We start from the raw sequence: 16,071 nt of genomic DNA on the forward strand, positions 1-16,071 counted from the left end.
AGGTATGTGCGTGCCAGGCGCTGCGTAGGGGTCTAGTGAGGCAGGCCGCCTGCGCTCCGTACCCTCATTCCATCCGATTGCCATGACGACCCCATTAATCAGCCAAGCTGGCACAGAGCAGGGAGCAGAGCAGCCCGAGATCAATACGCAGACACTACTACACACAACGTGGACAAGCACAAACATACAAACGATACACCAACAAGTAAAGGAAATGCTGCTTTGGGAAAAGCTATGATTAAAAGTGGGATCTTGTTTGTGTAATGACATAAAACAAAACAAACAGAAATTACTTTGACTTTTATCATGCATCCTTGCAAACATTTTGTGAGTTTTGGTTTGTTAAGTGACGTTTTTGTCCGTTTGTCGCAAAAATACTGCCCAACAAATGTTGTCATTCTTTCAGAACCAGTGATATCTCTTTGCGAAAATTCAGGAGTTATATCTATTACATGACATGTGATTCATGTTATTGTATTCTGAAAATACAAGTTTGCTTTTCTGAGGATAATCAATAAGGACTCTGTTTTGTTACTTGACAAAAAAACCTAAAAAACACTTGATTTGATAAGAACCAGATTATGACATGTATGCAAAAATATACAACGCCATAGCTCAGTAGGGGTGGGATTATATAAGTTTACTTCTTACCATTCCTTTTCACGCAATAAATCAAACTTGTCTTTAGTTAATAATCTCTGTATTTAATTATTCTAATGTGACCTACACTGTAAAAAGCAAAACATTGGATCAATTAACAAAAGTCCTATGGGTTACTATGTCCAGTTCATATATAAATGGTCTAATGTTTGAAATATCTGTTGTGTTGCCTACAATTAATTGCTTGAAATAAACAGAAAAACCAAATCAAATGTTAAACAAAACATGTCCTGATCAAACATCTCTTCTCCCACATACTTGAGTGTATTTCTATATCTTCTCTAACTTCTAAGTTTTATTATTTTTAGATTTTATTTTACTTTTTACAATAATTCTTTGATTTATAATTTTCCAATCAATTCACGACCAATTATTCAACGAAGTTTGATATATGCGTATAGATATTTGTTTCTTTTGTGTTCTTAAGTTTATTTGTGTTTTGTTTGAAATATACCAATTACAAACAACAACAACAACCCACTGAATGCATCAGTTCCTTCCTTCTCCATTGGTTGAGAATTTTGTTTTTATCGGGTTTGTTCTTTGTGTATTCCACAAACACTCTGTGCATGTTGTGAATGCAACTCTGTGACAAATGACTGTCACCAAAATAAGTCTATGCCATGTCAATGAGCACGTCTCCTACACACACAATCACACACGCACAGAAACACAAAGCGCTCCATATCAATGAGAAGGTGAAAGGTCTCCATTTACATCTTGTATTAATTATGAGTGACAAGCCAAAGGTCACAGAGAGAGAAGAGGCCACACGTATGGACAGATATAGATCTATATTCTGCCTCTTATCCCTCTTTCGTTATCCCGCCCCAATCTATCACCCTGTCGCATCTCTTTCTTTCTTATTCGCTTTCTTTCAACTCCAGCGCGACTTCTTGTCTCACTCATTCTCTTCTGATTCCCCTATCGTCTCTAACAAACCTCGTTTGTCTACCTGCAGTTTGAATATGTTTAGGTTGGTGTGTTGGTGGCTTTTTCTCATTATGTGCATATTCAGATGCATCTAAAATCCTTATCTCATTTATTGGCTTTTTTATGAGCAAAAGTGTCGAATGTGAATGAAAGAAAAATGAAAACGATAACATATAAAGTTAGAAAAAAATTTTTTTTCTGAAAAACTCATAAGACCAGACAATAAATGTTTCAAACAAGTGTGAGCGTAATGTTGTAGTTCCACCTGTGACCCTGGATCTACTGGTTGGTCTGCGATGCATCTTTGTAATGTTGTGTGGAGAGTCCGTATCATGACAGTCAGTTGTTTACTTCGTCTTCGTTATGCCTCTGAAATTTTATTTGAAAATACAATTGAAGCTTTTATTTTGAAACCCGGACTTGTTTCCAGTTTCTCCATCTTTGAGTCGTGACAAAACAGTGGAAGTAGAATCCCTGCGTAAAGCTGACGTTGTGTTGCAGCGGGAGGGACGGATGTCAGATGCAGACATGACGAAGCCGATGTTAACCTTTCCTTTTGATTAATCAACAATCTATTTCTGTGTCAACGCAGCGGAGACGTACCACAGATGAACCAGTGTATGTCAGCCTGAGTGTTGGTCAAAGAAACTACTTATTCTCTGTATTACAGCATCAGGCACTCAAGATAAGAGGCAGGATCCCTGGAGAAAAGTATGATGTGGGCCATTTGTGTGTGTGTGTATGTGTGTGTGTATTTATCTTCTGCCCCCTCACTGGCAAGCAGATGGTGTGGACACCACAGGTAGAGTATAAATTTCTTCACACGCACAGCAACTGACAATGACACACACACACAAACTCACACCAGTTCACACACATCTGTCTTACTGTCATTGTGAGACATTCCAACCTACACAGCTCTCTGATTGGTATTTCTGCTATCAAATGCAACTCTTAACCATCACAACCCATTAATTGGTCCAAATCTAAATTAATCATAAATCAAACTGTAACCATTGAAGAAAATAATTGTGTTTTTGAGGAACAGCGTTCAAAAATGTGCTCACAATTACTTCCTGTAGCAGGAAATCAACGTTAAAACTGTTGAGAAACATGGATGTGTTTGTAAAATTAATATTTTCCATTTTTACAACTATAAATACATCCGACTGGTAATGGTTTCTAAATCTATAGTGTCATCCAGAAAAAAAGATCTGTAATAAGAATATTCAAGAAAAAGAAGTGCATCCGATTAAAAGACACAACATAAAACACCATAAAAGAAACTGTGCCCAAACGATTTTTTTACCAAGCTGAGCATTTACCTCCACAGTGAGGGCAACAACAGCAGTCAGGTTGAGAGTCGGGTCCTGTTGGTGTTTCTTGTAAACCAGCCTATAATGAGATATGAGGCCATTGGGCTGCCCTGGCTCGCTCCATTTCACATGAACCGAGTATGCACCTATTGAGGTGAGTCGAATGGAGAACAGACTCATACAGTGTTATTTGAAAAAGATCAGGTTCAAAAGATGTGGAAGAAGTAGAAAACATACCGGAAGGTGTGACAGTAGGAGGAGCCATGTCTTCTGGTTTTGCCTGTAAAGTCCTTACTGAAGTCCACTGACTCAGAACCGAGCCTTTGGAGTTGTGGGCGCGAACTTTGTACTGAAAGTAGCTGAAGGGTTGCAGGGCAGGGCTTGCATCGACAAACTGAAGTGGACCGCTTGACCAGATGAAAACCAGCAGCTCCTCTTCTGTTCCTAATGGACGCCTGTTACGAGATATACAATTCAGGTGTCAGATCCTAATTGTTTATGTCTACTAACTCTTAAGAGACCTTAATAGTTTACACAAGCAGCAACTCTATATTTTAACATAATTAATAGATCAATTAAGAGCATTTGTGCTGGAGTTGAAATGCAGCTCAGTTATAGAAACATTACTTTAGAGCTCTGAAAATGAACCTTTTCTTTAGACATTATATTAAAAATGTAGCACCACATCTAAAAACAATGTGTGAAAGTCCTTGGCTGATGCAAGCACACGGATATCTTGGTAAGACCATTTGTCTTTGATTACGCAGGACTTCAGGTGTGTGCATGAGAGAGAAAGAGAGACATTTTCCTGTTTTATCCAAGTCCCTGTCTGCCTGAGTCTGATCATTCCAGATGTGTCAGTGCGTATGTGTACTGCTATGCTAATGCCTGTTTCCTGAGGACTTAAAGGGCTTAGTCTGGTCTGACCCTGCATACAGATCACACAGTCTTTGGTCAACAAGCAGATCACGACCTTCAGCTGGAATTAACACACACATCTAGATGCACATTCATCCACAGAGTTCAACTACTCGTAAAAAGAGTTTTGCTTGAGGATATATCACCAAAAAAATTTAGTTTTTCTATGTGTCAATTCAATTAACTGTGTAAAGGATTAAAAATTGAGATTTGATTCTGTTGTCTGTGGCAGACATAAAATCCTGTCCACCTTTGTCATGGGAGGGATCACACATCAATATAAGGGTGGGGTCAATAATTCTTTGGCTTTAAAACAGGCCACTGGACAATTTTCATCAACTACCAGACTTGTTTGTTCCCCACATTCGATCATTTTTAAAGGCATGGGTTCAGTATTGCCATGTCTGCGACAACAGTGTTGCCCACAACCCAGAATTGTATTTCTAATGTTCTACTGCTGATGTGCAGAGAATATGTCTTAACAAACAACAAAGGCTTTTTGATTTTGGCTAAAAACTTCATATTTAAAAGATCACTGGGAACGATTTTACTAAAGAAAAAAAAAATATGGTTGGAGTAGAACTTTAAACGCAGCCCTATGTGAACCAGTAAGTAATATCCCAACAGACTATCTATATATACTCATCGGTATATGACATGCTCAACTTTTGATGAACTGTGAGACTGTTTCAAAAGTGAGATTGTGAGACTGCGAAGCGTGGTCTCTGATTGTTGGTCATGTGACTTATTTCATTAAAAAAAGTGTTTTCATTGCAGTTTTCCAAAATGTCAACTTTTGATATGCCTCAAAAACCACTTATTCCAAGCACAATAACTTTTTTTTGATAGATGTGGGTTTTTTCTTCATTTCCATTAGGAAAATTCATGATTGTAAATCCCATTTGCGCAATTTAATATGTCATTTGAAACACAGCTACTATTGTCTCTCCAGTGCATTTGGAGTCCTCCTCCTCATGGAACAGAGGTATCCAGAAGAGATGACCAAATCACCTCAACTGGCTTCTCTCAATGTTCAAGAGCAGTGGCTCTATTCCAAGTTCCTACCCCGTCAAAGAGATCCTCACTCCATATCTAAGGGAGTGATCAACCATCATGTGGAGGAAGCTCCTTGTACCCTTTAGCTCATGACCACAGCTTTGGATTCTGGCTCAGCTTCTTCATCACGCCATGGGATTGATGCAGCCTCTGCATAACTGTTGCTGCTGCACCAATTCCCCTGTAAATCCTACACACCATCCTTCCCTTACTCAAGAAAATGACCGCCTTCACTTGAGACACACATGGGAAGAGCGAACAATCTTGGCCTCCTACTTAGAGGTGCTAATTCTCATTCCAGATGTTTCAGACTCAACTGTAAAAACCCCAAATCATGTTGAAGGTCCTGGTTTGATAAGGCCAGCAGAACATCATATGCAAAAAACAGAGATGAAAGCCTGCAAACCCAGAACATAACATACACTAGCATACACTAGTTTAGTGTTTAGTGTCTTTAGGACTGTGGGAGGTAGAAGAGGACTTTTGCACAATGCTTTTTACCTAAATACGTGGTAGGAGGTGATGAATCCATTTGGTTTTAAAGGAGGTGTCCAGGAGATCTCCAGGACTTTAGCCCCAGCAGCCTTTACAGTTGGTGGGGACAATCTTTCAGGAGCAGTCTCTAGCGTGCGAATATAGACCCCCTCGCCAACTCCACACCCTCCTACAAGCAGAGAAACAGACATTAAAAGTAAAACACATCAACATACTTTTGCAAAGAAGAAAAATCAAATCTTTTCCCTTTCATTTATGTTCACCATTCTCCAACTCCAAACCATTCTGCCTTAAAAGACTGTCATGCTTTGCCATCAACAGAATATTCTCATTTGTCTCACTTTACTCTACATAATGTCAGAGAGCAAAATCTGTGCTGATGCCTAAACCAATTATTATCCAGTCTAACGTGTTTCTCAAAGTTTGCAACAGCTTTTTTTTCATAATCATTCAACAACAGATGAGCCATACTCACCACTCTGACAAGCTTGCACTCTTACATGGTAAATGGTGAAGGGCTCGAGGGCCGACACAGAGAGCTGCAAGTGCTGCCCGCCATGAAACATTCTGGCGTTGTGACTCCCGCCATTGAACAGGATGTTGTAGTACACAGGTTCGGAGTTGTTGAAATGAGCTGAAGAATTAGACATTTAATGGTTAAAATGTTGTATATTTATGAGCATGGTTATGACTTCACAACAAAAGAATGTCATTTCAAAAACTTTTGGTTAATGTGGGTAAAACAACTGTCCCTGTTTCTCATTCACTCACTGGTCACTTTATTAGACAAACTTGTCCAAATGCTCATTAAAGCAGATTTGTAATCTGCCAATCACATGGCAGCAGCTCAGTGTATTTAGGTCAAGATGATCTGCAGAAGTTCAAACCAAGCATCAGATTGGGGAAGAAAGGTGATTGAAGGGACTTTGAAAACGGCATGGTTGTTGGTGCCAGACGGGCTGGTCTGAGTATCTCAGAAACTGATGATCTTCTGAGATTTTCACCCACAACCATCTCAAGGGTTTACAGAGAATGGAGAGAAAAAGAGAAAATATCCAGTTGGTGGCATTTTTGTGGGTGGAAATATCTCGTTGATGCCAGAGGTCAGAGAGGAATGACCAGAATGATCAGTAACTCAAATAACCACTGGCTACAACCGAGGTCTATAGAAGAACATCTCTGAACCCACAACACATCCAACCTCGAGGCAGATGGACTACAGCAGAGGAAGACCACACCAAGTATCACTCCTGTCAGCTAAGAACAGGAAACTGAGGCTATAATTCACACAGGATCACTAAAACTGGACAATAGAAAATTGGAAAAACGTCTGATCTGATGACTCTCGATTTCTGCTGCAAAATTCGGATGGTAGGGTCAACAAGAGGAAATCATGGATCCATCTTGCCTTGTACCAACGGTTCAGGGAGGTGGTGGTGTAATGGTGTGGGAGATATTTTCTTGTTGCACTTTGGGCCTCTTGATGTCAATTAAGCCTTGTTACAACACTACTGTCTACTTGAGTATTGATAATGACCATGTCCATCCCTTTATGACCACAGTGTAACATCTTCTGATGGCTACTTCCAGCAGGATAAGACTCCATGTCAGAAAGCTGGAATCATCTCAGACTGGTTTCTTGAACATGACAATAAGTTCACTGATCTCAAATGACCCAAAAGATCACCTTTGGGATCTGATGAATTGGGAGATTGGCATCATGGATGTGCAGCCAACAAATCTGCAGCTATTGTGTGACACCGTCATGTCAATATGGACCAAACTCTTAGAGGAATGTTTCCAGCACCTTGTTGAATCTATGCCGCCAAGGATTAGGGGAGTTCTGAAGGCAAAAGGAGGTCTAACCTGGTACTAGCAAGACATATCTAATAAAGTGGCTGATAAGTGTATATGCAAAGTCTAATTTTTATCATACAAGAAGAATCATGCCCTGAAAGTGTCAGTCCACCTTTTCATGGCTATTCGTATTTTACTTGCGTCCTTTGTTCTTAACATAAAGTTGTCTAATTTCAAATTACGTATGTGGATACAGTGTTGGTAAGTTAAATACTTGGAGCTATAGTCTGTAGTGGAAAAGTTGAGTTCTTGGAGCTTTGGACTGTGGTCTTCTAACTGGACAAATACACACAAATGTATAAATACAGACAGCACTCAGACACACACACACACCCCTAGACTTTGTTAATATTCTCACCGGAGGTTTTTCCATAATTCAGGCCAACTGTATTGTGATGGGTTATTCAACATTCATGAACTCTAGATATCTTGAGAATGAACTGATTACCAGACAAATGAAAGACTTCAATTATTCAACCCCCAACTCACATATGCACACATGCACCTAAACACACACACACCTTGTGACATCACAACACAGAGGTTTTTATGTGGATGGACAGCACCTTAGTGCACTCAACGTATTTATCCTTTCACATACACACATACCAATATAACTCAGAAGTTTAAAGTTACTATGATGCTTACAGTCTTATATTATTAATCAATACGTTTTATTTGTATTTTATACATATTTTGTATGATGCCTCAATCACAAATGCACACATTTAGTCGTGTATAAAGCAGAAAGCACAAATGCAGCACCTTTGCTGTCACTTTGAAACGCACACACACACTCACACACACGCACACACCCCCACAGAAGCACAATCACAGCATTGGAGGAATTGATCTTTGACTCAGGAGCCATGACTAAATGTGTTTTTAATTCCCACACGCCAGTACTTGACAGTAAGTGTAAGCATGTGAAAAAAACATACACACAGATTGACACACTGCATGAAAGTCATGCACACACACACGTATACACACACAAGATGAAAACACTCCAGACTCTGGGCTCAGGGAGTTAACCAAGCGTGAGAACCCAGCCGATATTTCCTCACCTTTAAAATCAACCCATAATGACGATAGAATAGGCCTGCCTATGGAAATATCTCAAAATGATGCAAACACACACACATACACACACGTGCACACACCCCAATGCACAAGTATAAAGAGGCATACATAAACACAGACACAAATATACAGAAATAAGAGACACACAAAACAAAGTGAAGTGTCTTTGCTAGTTGGCTCTTTAAGCAGTTTCTGAGATGGGAAATCAGCTTAATGAGAGGGTAATAGTCAATGATAGATGGGTTAGGGCAGACAATCACTGCCCCATAAGCATGAAACCCATCTCCAAGTGCATGCTCATGTATGCCTGTGTATGTGTTTAGGTCTTGAGAGGCCAGAAGGTGAATGTAAAACTACTCAGGGTTTTTGTCTCTGTTCGACCCCTCTTTCTCTGTTTGATTTCTTTGAATAACTGCCTCAATAACCTTTAAGGGAAAAGACAGCCTTGAAAATGTAAAATAATGTAACATAAATAAACTTTAAAAAACTAAGAACAAATCTTTGATTTCATTCATGCATTTCAGCTTTGCCTGAAGACTGAAATGACTCCATGTTTTCTATTCATTCCTAAATGTCAAAAACATTTTCTATATTATTACTTTAGGAATTAGAGGTTTGTTATTATATGTATAAAAAAGTCAAATTGTAAAATAAAAAAAATCTACTCACCAGGAGGGGACCAGGCCAGAGAGACAGAAAAAGGGCCCAACGCAGTCACTCTGTGTGGGGGTGGGATCCCCGTGGGACAGGATGCAGGTGTTTGTACAGCATATTGGTCACTAACACCTGTGCCTCCTCCTGTAACAGCTTCCAGCTCGTAAACGTACCTGAAGAGTTCAAATGTAAAGGAAATCATAATCCTGGTTATGTGCAAGCAGAGTGATTAAAAAAAAAACATTTTTACTTTCTTAGTATCATAGTAAAAGTAAATCTAATTCCAATAAAAAAGTTAGTTTCGGTTGGGGTCACATATCCCAGGATACCCCTACACTGCGACCTAAATGCAAGTTTTTCAGCAATTATAACAAGTTACTTGCCACATGGTGGGTGAGTAAGTTTTTTTAAAAAGTTGAAATTTAATGGCAACAGAAGGATTTTTCTCAAAAGTTGACATAAGTCACTGACTGCCCGAGCACATTTGCGCGGGGACAGTCCAATGACGGATGAGGATGATAATAAAATTGGCCAATAGCAGGACGGCCACAGGGTGATGGCAGCAGCTCCGACTGTACGATGTGTAAATGTCTCTGGTCAGTGGCGGCCATCCACATCAAGTGCTAGCGGCCGCCAGCCGCCAGGTAGCCCGAGGGGGGGTATATAAATATTCGAGTTATTCTGTACCACCGATTGTCGCCGTCTACATTCATGACCACGGCAAAAAATATTTTTTTAAAAATCGGGTATCAACTAGAAATCTTGAAGATTCTGTCGATGCCTTCCCATTGCGCGGTGGCAGGTGTATTTGTGACCGTAGCAATAAATGTTGAAAGTGGAAAAAAAAAAAAAAAACAAGTCCATTGCACACAAGTGTACAGAAAAACCAGTTCAGGCTTCAGCTTCTATAACATTAAAGTTCAAATCTTTCCTCATTAGCTTTGCTTAAGTTAAGGATTTGTGCCAAAAAGTCCGCTTTTATACAGATTTGGTCACACTTGGCAATGATAACCTGTTTAGTGTTTATGATCACAAGAATCTGACATTTACCCTCCTAGATCAACTTGAGTGAAAATTGTGCTTTTGGTGTTTTTAACATGTTCTTTTGGGATTGATCTCATGATGTAGGATATATATATAAAGAAAATTAAGAAATTGCATTTCTGAGTATTTTTTTATTCAAATCATTGTGAATCAGGAGCAGATAAAAAAAAAAATGCGGTTGGAAAAAGCAGTGACGTAGCAGCTACAATCGGCGAGCCACAAGCTTCTTGCTCCGCTCCATTCTGATGCATCCACTCCAGAAAAAATTTGATTCATGTACGTCTTCGTTTTCCTCATCTGAGCAGGCATCTGGCTCGAACCTGTACAGCTGGATAGCTTCAATACTGCTCGCCATTTTGTTCGACAGCTAATGTTAGCTTCCCCACAAATTTTTAATGAACAAATGCTGCTCTGCAGTAACTATGTCCTAGAAAACAAAACCGATTTCTTTGATTTTGGCAGCATAATCATAATTAAAAGACCACTAGGAAAGATTTTTAAAAAAAAGTGGGATTTTAACTTTGAATTATTTGGCAGCTTGTGACTTGGTCAAACTCGGTAATGATAACCTGTTATAAGTGTATTTGATCAGTAGAACCTGCTTTTATACTTTTAACTGCTAAATCTGGGGATGCTTTATTTTGGTAAATAGATCACTATAAATATGCCAAAGCATATCATTTATCACTTTTAAGGATCTAAGAAGCATTTATTCTTTTTCTAAATTCCGTTCAGGGTCACAAGGATGCTGGAGCCTACCCAGCAACAGTCCGACAAAGTCGGGGTGGACAACTTGCCGGTCCATCACACTGACCGTTTATCAGTTTCTCCAAATCAAAGCAGGGAGTACGTTCCATTATTTGTCCCCGACAGTCTTTCTTTTTCATAAGTCTCACTGCCTGTCTAGACTCACTCTGCACTTCTCTCCCTCATGACATCATAAGATAGATTTTCCTTTTAAGAGCATGTGGCTGGCTGGTGCTAAAGCTTACATTAACTGTGTAAGTGGGCCACCATTTAACATTAAAAGCTTTTAATTTGCTATAAACTCCGGGACACATGCATTAATAGGCGTTGATGTTGGGTTATTGTTCCCTGTGCTGAGTGTTTTAAACAGGAGGCCATTAGAGCCTCTGCGCTGCGTTAGATCACACTCACGGAAATATATTAAAGCCGCTCATATGTTATGCTCACAGACTAGCATGGGGGTGACATGGGACAAAACAACTGAAAGGGGACAGAAAGACAGAGAGTACGAACCCGGTCTGTGAAGAAACGACTGATGAAGGGGAAGAATTTTATCAAGGTATAGAATCGAGTCCAGCACTTCATCACAGGAAGACGTTTACTTAAATATAAACACCGCCTCGGGATGTCAAAAGTTAAATTGTGTGTGTGTGTGTTAGGTAATTGTGGAGGGAAGCGTTTGCATCTGTTTGGCTGTGGATGTGCCCGTCTGTGTGTGTGTGTCCTGCGGGGCCAGCCAGAGGGAATAGGTTAATTCTCTCGTCATCTTAGACACTTCCTGGGCTACTGAAGCAAAGTGACAGCTAATCAACATTGTCATAAATAATCAATGGCCACTTTGAGCAGTCACGTGCACGCTCACACGCGCACACACAAAGCAGTGACAGGGCGCGCGCTGGCAGGCGCATACACGAGCCCGCCTGGATAATGGGGCCGGTGCTCCCTGTGTAATTCTTGGTGCAGGGCAAAATTGGGAAAAGAGGGGAGGAACAGGACAGGAGAGGGGGGGTAGGGGAAAGTGAATTGGGGAGCGATGAGGCTTTGGACAGGAATGCCTTCTGGCAGACTATCTGGAATTACGGAAAATTAAACGTCACACACATGCGGTCCCATCTCCTTCGTTCGCTTTCACTCGCATGCAGAAGGAGAACAGTTGGGGGTTGCCCTAAAAACCAGCACTTTTAATTCCTTAGACATATTTTCTGAACTGAATGAAAAACAAAAACATTTTCTTGGGGGAAAAAAAACAGATTATAATAGGTTAAATAAAAGTAAACATCAATAAAATCTACGCTCTGCTGGAGTCTGTAAGCAAAGATCAGATTTGTGATGTTAATTTGGGACTGTTTGCGTCTACGCTCAATATTTGCCCATCAAATGACACAAACAGACGAGTGGAGGGGGTTCATCCCCCAAAAGAGACATAGATGAGATGATAGCAATGTTTTAAACAGCACAGACATAAACATATGCACAAAAGTAAAGCGTTTGGCGTGATCTATGTACTCCAGGAGAAGTGTCTGTGTGACTTTTACACATGCGCTCAGGTTTGTTCTCCTCTGTGAGTACATGCGAGGCTCTACCTGCGTTTTGGCTCAAGTCGAGTGTCGGTGCAATTCTGGTCACGCCGGGCTCCTGTAAAAACAGTGAGACCATCTCGGATCAGCCTGTACTGGGAGATGAGTCCATTAGGTTGAGACGGCTGGTCCCAGTACAGCTCCACTGCGGATGTATTTATTATCAGGTGCCTCGGCTTTAACCACACACCTGGATAAAAGACGAGGGGAAGGAAATTAGAATGCCCTCCTAGCCATCTTTAATGGAGAATTAAGTCTCTGTTGTGCTAGCTTTAAACACATTTCTAATATTAATGCTTAAAACGCACAAAACTACATGTTATATATTAAAACAGTAAAGAGGTTTTTAGTAACTGTAACATAAAAACATGTTTAAAAAAGATAAAAAACTGAAAATATTTTTTAGGAGGAGAAGGTGAAATAAACAAAAAGTAAAGACCACATGGAAAGCTCTGATATTTGTAAAAATAAATAAATAAATAAAAAATAGAGAAAAAATATATTGAGTTTCATAAAAATAAAGTATTTTTTGTCAGAAAGAAAGAGGGAAGATCCAATTTACAAAGAAATATACATAAAAAAGATATATATATTAATTGGATGAAATATATATTTCTCTCTTACGATTATATAAAAAATTGACATTTGGATTGTTTAAAAAAACATTAAAATTTAATAAACATTAAAAATAATTGCCTATAAACATTTAAATCTGATGTATTTTATTTTAGTAGTATGTCTTGGAAAATAATGTTCACCCGCACAACATAAATGTGCAGGTGTGTGTTTGAGCATACCGGCAGGTTTGGCTTGCAAGGTGAGTCCCGTTGATGGTAGACTGACTCCACAGCCAACAGCTGTACAGGCTTCCAACACAAAACTGTAGTTCGTATACGGCTGCAAACCTTTAACACACCAACCAAAGACACAAACGTCACATCCAAGTCTGTTGCTTCGTTTTAAATTCAAAGTGAAATTACAGTATTTTTTGAAAATAGGAAAAAAAAAGAAGTTAAGCCGTGAAGGGAGACCCTTATGTCTTAAAGTAACAAAAAAAAGTAAATCTTTGTCCTGTCCATGTTATCAGTTTGTCTCTCCATTTCACTCACCCTCCCTCTGCTTTTTTTTCCACACTCTCAACGGATGGATCCATATCTGTCCGTGTTAAATTATGCATGCCATAACTCAATAATGAAACGACGTAAAGATGTGCAGCCGTGGAACTGACATGGGATAGGACCGGTCCAACGCTGTAATGTCATCAGCTTTTGATCTATGATAATTATGATACCTCTGTATGCGTTTAGGCTACAGTGTCCATACATGATTTATTTATAGGCACCCGTTCCACCAACTAAAAGACATCACGCAGCGACTGAGCGTTCCTTTAAGTAAAACCCACAGAGGATCAGCTTTTATGATACATTTCAAATCATACTTCAAAAGCAGAAGTTTCTTCATTGTTTTTCTTAATATTGGAAATCGGATTTTACATCACACGTAACTTCTTTGAATATGGAGTGGATGTCTCAGGATGAGTGCAAATCATTAGGGCTGCCATGAGGATATTTTATGGTCATTCACTTAACTGACAGCCTGCAACAGCTTGCAAATCAAATTCAAAGGAAAAAAAAAGATAGGACTCAACAACATTGTTTCAAAAGAATGCATAATGTAGGAGAAATGGTACATATCAGATTTTTTTTACATAAATGTTGAGGTGCAATAATTAATCATTAGTTTTCCTTTTATTTAATAGTAGTCATCTTTATGATGTATTTTTACTATTGAATTTAACAAATTGGAGTTAAAAATCTTGGCATATTTCACATTTTTAGATGTAAAATTGCAAAAATAAGCATTTAGTAATTTATACAAAAAGGTATCATCACCTTTTAAATATAAAACAAAGTTTATCACCTAAAATACTTAAATCTTTTCATGCAAAATACTAATACGACCGCCTTAGCTATTTTTAACCGAATATATAGGAGCAGGGAAATGAGAAGGCGCACTGAGGTGAGCGGCACAGCTGCTATGTGCAAGGTGATATCCAACCTGCGTTGAGTACATACAGCGGAGGACATGCACACCCACACACATGCATGTGGTGGTGTGCAAGCGCGCACACATGCAGTGACTAATGCACAGCGGAGTGCTTCATCGCTTCTTCTTCTTCACGTCTCTTTCTCCTGCTTAGCCTGCTTAACATGCCTCACCGCCTGCAAAGCTTAACTCAATCTCTGATCAATGTGTCTGTGTGCAAATGTTCTCACAATGTTACCCTCTGTTTGGGTTAAATAAAGAAAATCTGCCAGCCATACGAAAGTACTGGGGTTGAAGTGTAAGGCTCTGTTTAACTGTGCAACTAAGCATGCGGACGTGTTATTGTATCTGTGTGTGTGTTGTCCGCTTTTGTAAATCTACACTGCATGTGTTTGGAATTTGCTGCAACACTGAATTAAGGCCGTGGCACTTTCACAATATACTTTTTATTTCCACGCAGGCTGTGGTGGCATCTCAATTCCAGTCTGAAGAGGGAACAAAGTTTAAAGCTGTTCAGACTCACAACCTATGCATTTATTTTGGAAAAAAAGAGTTTCAATGTTTTAAAGTTTATTTCAGATTAAAAAAAGCAGATGGGGCTGCTTAGTTTGGTCTCTAAATGAGAAAATTTAAAGTATGACCACTATCTTACAGGAAAAGTGAAAGACAGGGTGACTAAGTGAACACAGACAGCGTTTATTTAATCTATAGCCCCTAAAACACGGACTAGCATCTACTCCTTTATGTGTTTTTAAAACTAAAAAATATTGACATTAACTATATGTAATCCCAATTTAGGGGTTGTGAATGTGTGCCTTCCAATGACCAAGAACTCTCAGCCTGAAGAGGGCAGTGTTGGACTGCTAGAGGACTAACATCTGGTTGGACAAGTGCACGGAACAAGGTAGAAGTGCATGCACGTGTACCTGCATTACAACTTATGTGATAGATTATAGAAAAACTGATTAAAACTCATTTTAATTTCTTCCTCAGTCATTGTTGGTATTTAAAAAAAAACACACATGGAAGAGTTTTTGATTTACAGACATTTTAGTGAACCAAGTAAAAAGCAGCACTCGGCCCGGATCTGTGTTGGGGCGTTGTGGGTTTGCAGCTACTGAACAAGCAAAGTGTCAAGAAGAGAAGCTGTTTGTGGGAACAGAACAAACAAGACGCACTGTAAAAACTGCTGAGTTTTACGTTAGGTGGGTGTGTTGCAGATAAAGCATCTGATTAAAAATTGGCCTGTTGGCATTACAGAATGTATTGTGTAATAGTAAACAAATCCAAATCTACAGCTGCCAACATTTACAGGGAAAGAATAATCCAAATAATGAATGTATATATAAAAAAAACATTTAGAAATTAGGGGTAAAAAGACACAAATGTGGAGCAAATTAAAAAAACACAAAAAATATGCCACATTCTGAATAAAAAAAAAAAGATGCTTCATCACAACAAAGCAAGAAAAGACGGAAAGAGTAAGAAGGAGGACAGAGGAAAGTGAGCTTTGATAACACCTCTTCTAAATAATTAAGACTTTGACTTCCTGTCTGTGGCTCCCTAATGCAGAGGCTGTCTGGGATGGAATAATAAGATCAGGTTCAAACACACAACTCCCCAACACACACAGACAAATGAATCCTATCAAGCAAAATAACCATTTGCTTTTTTTAAATAACATT

The 16,071-nt window shown here is 39.2% G+C and overlaps 1 protein-coding gene across 1 annotated transcript in view; it reads right to left on the reverse strand.

Moving 5' to 3' along the window:
- Positions 1-16,071, reverse strand: part of ush2a (Usher syndrome 2A (autosomal recessive, mild)) — a 191,137-nt gene that overhangs the window by 24,560 nt on the left and 150,506 nt on the right. The window contains exons 68-74 of the mRNA XM_024295925.2: positions 13,138-13,245; positions 12,347-12,530; positions 8,988-9,145; positions 5,854-6,012; positions 5,385-5,547; positions 3,147-3,364; positions 2,919-3,055 (exon numbers count right to left, since the gene is read on the reverse strand). Of these exons, the coding sequence (XP_024151693.1) occupies positions 2,919-3,055; positions 3,147-3,364; positions 5,385-5,547; positions 5,854-6,012; positions 8,988-9,145; positions 12,347-12,530; positions 13,138-13,245 (1,127 nt within the window). The remainder of the gene's footprint in view (positions 1-2,918; positions 3,056-3,146; positions 3,365-5,384; positions 5,548-5,853; positions 6,013-8,987; positions 9,146-12,346; positions 12,531-13,137; positions 13,246-16,071) is intronic.

The sequence above is a fragment of the Oryzias melastigma genome, linkage group LG3 (assembly GCF_002922805.2).
Source record: "Oryzias melastigma strain HK-1 linkage group LG3, ASM292280v2, whole genome shotgun sequence".
Lineage (NCBI taxonomy): Eukaryota > Metazoa > Chordata > Actinopteri > Beloniformes > Adrianichthyidae > Oryzias > Oryzias melastigma.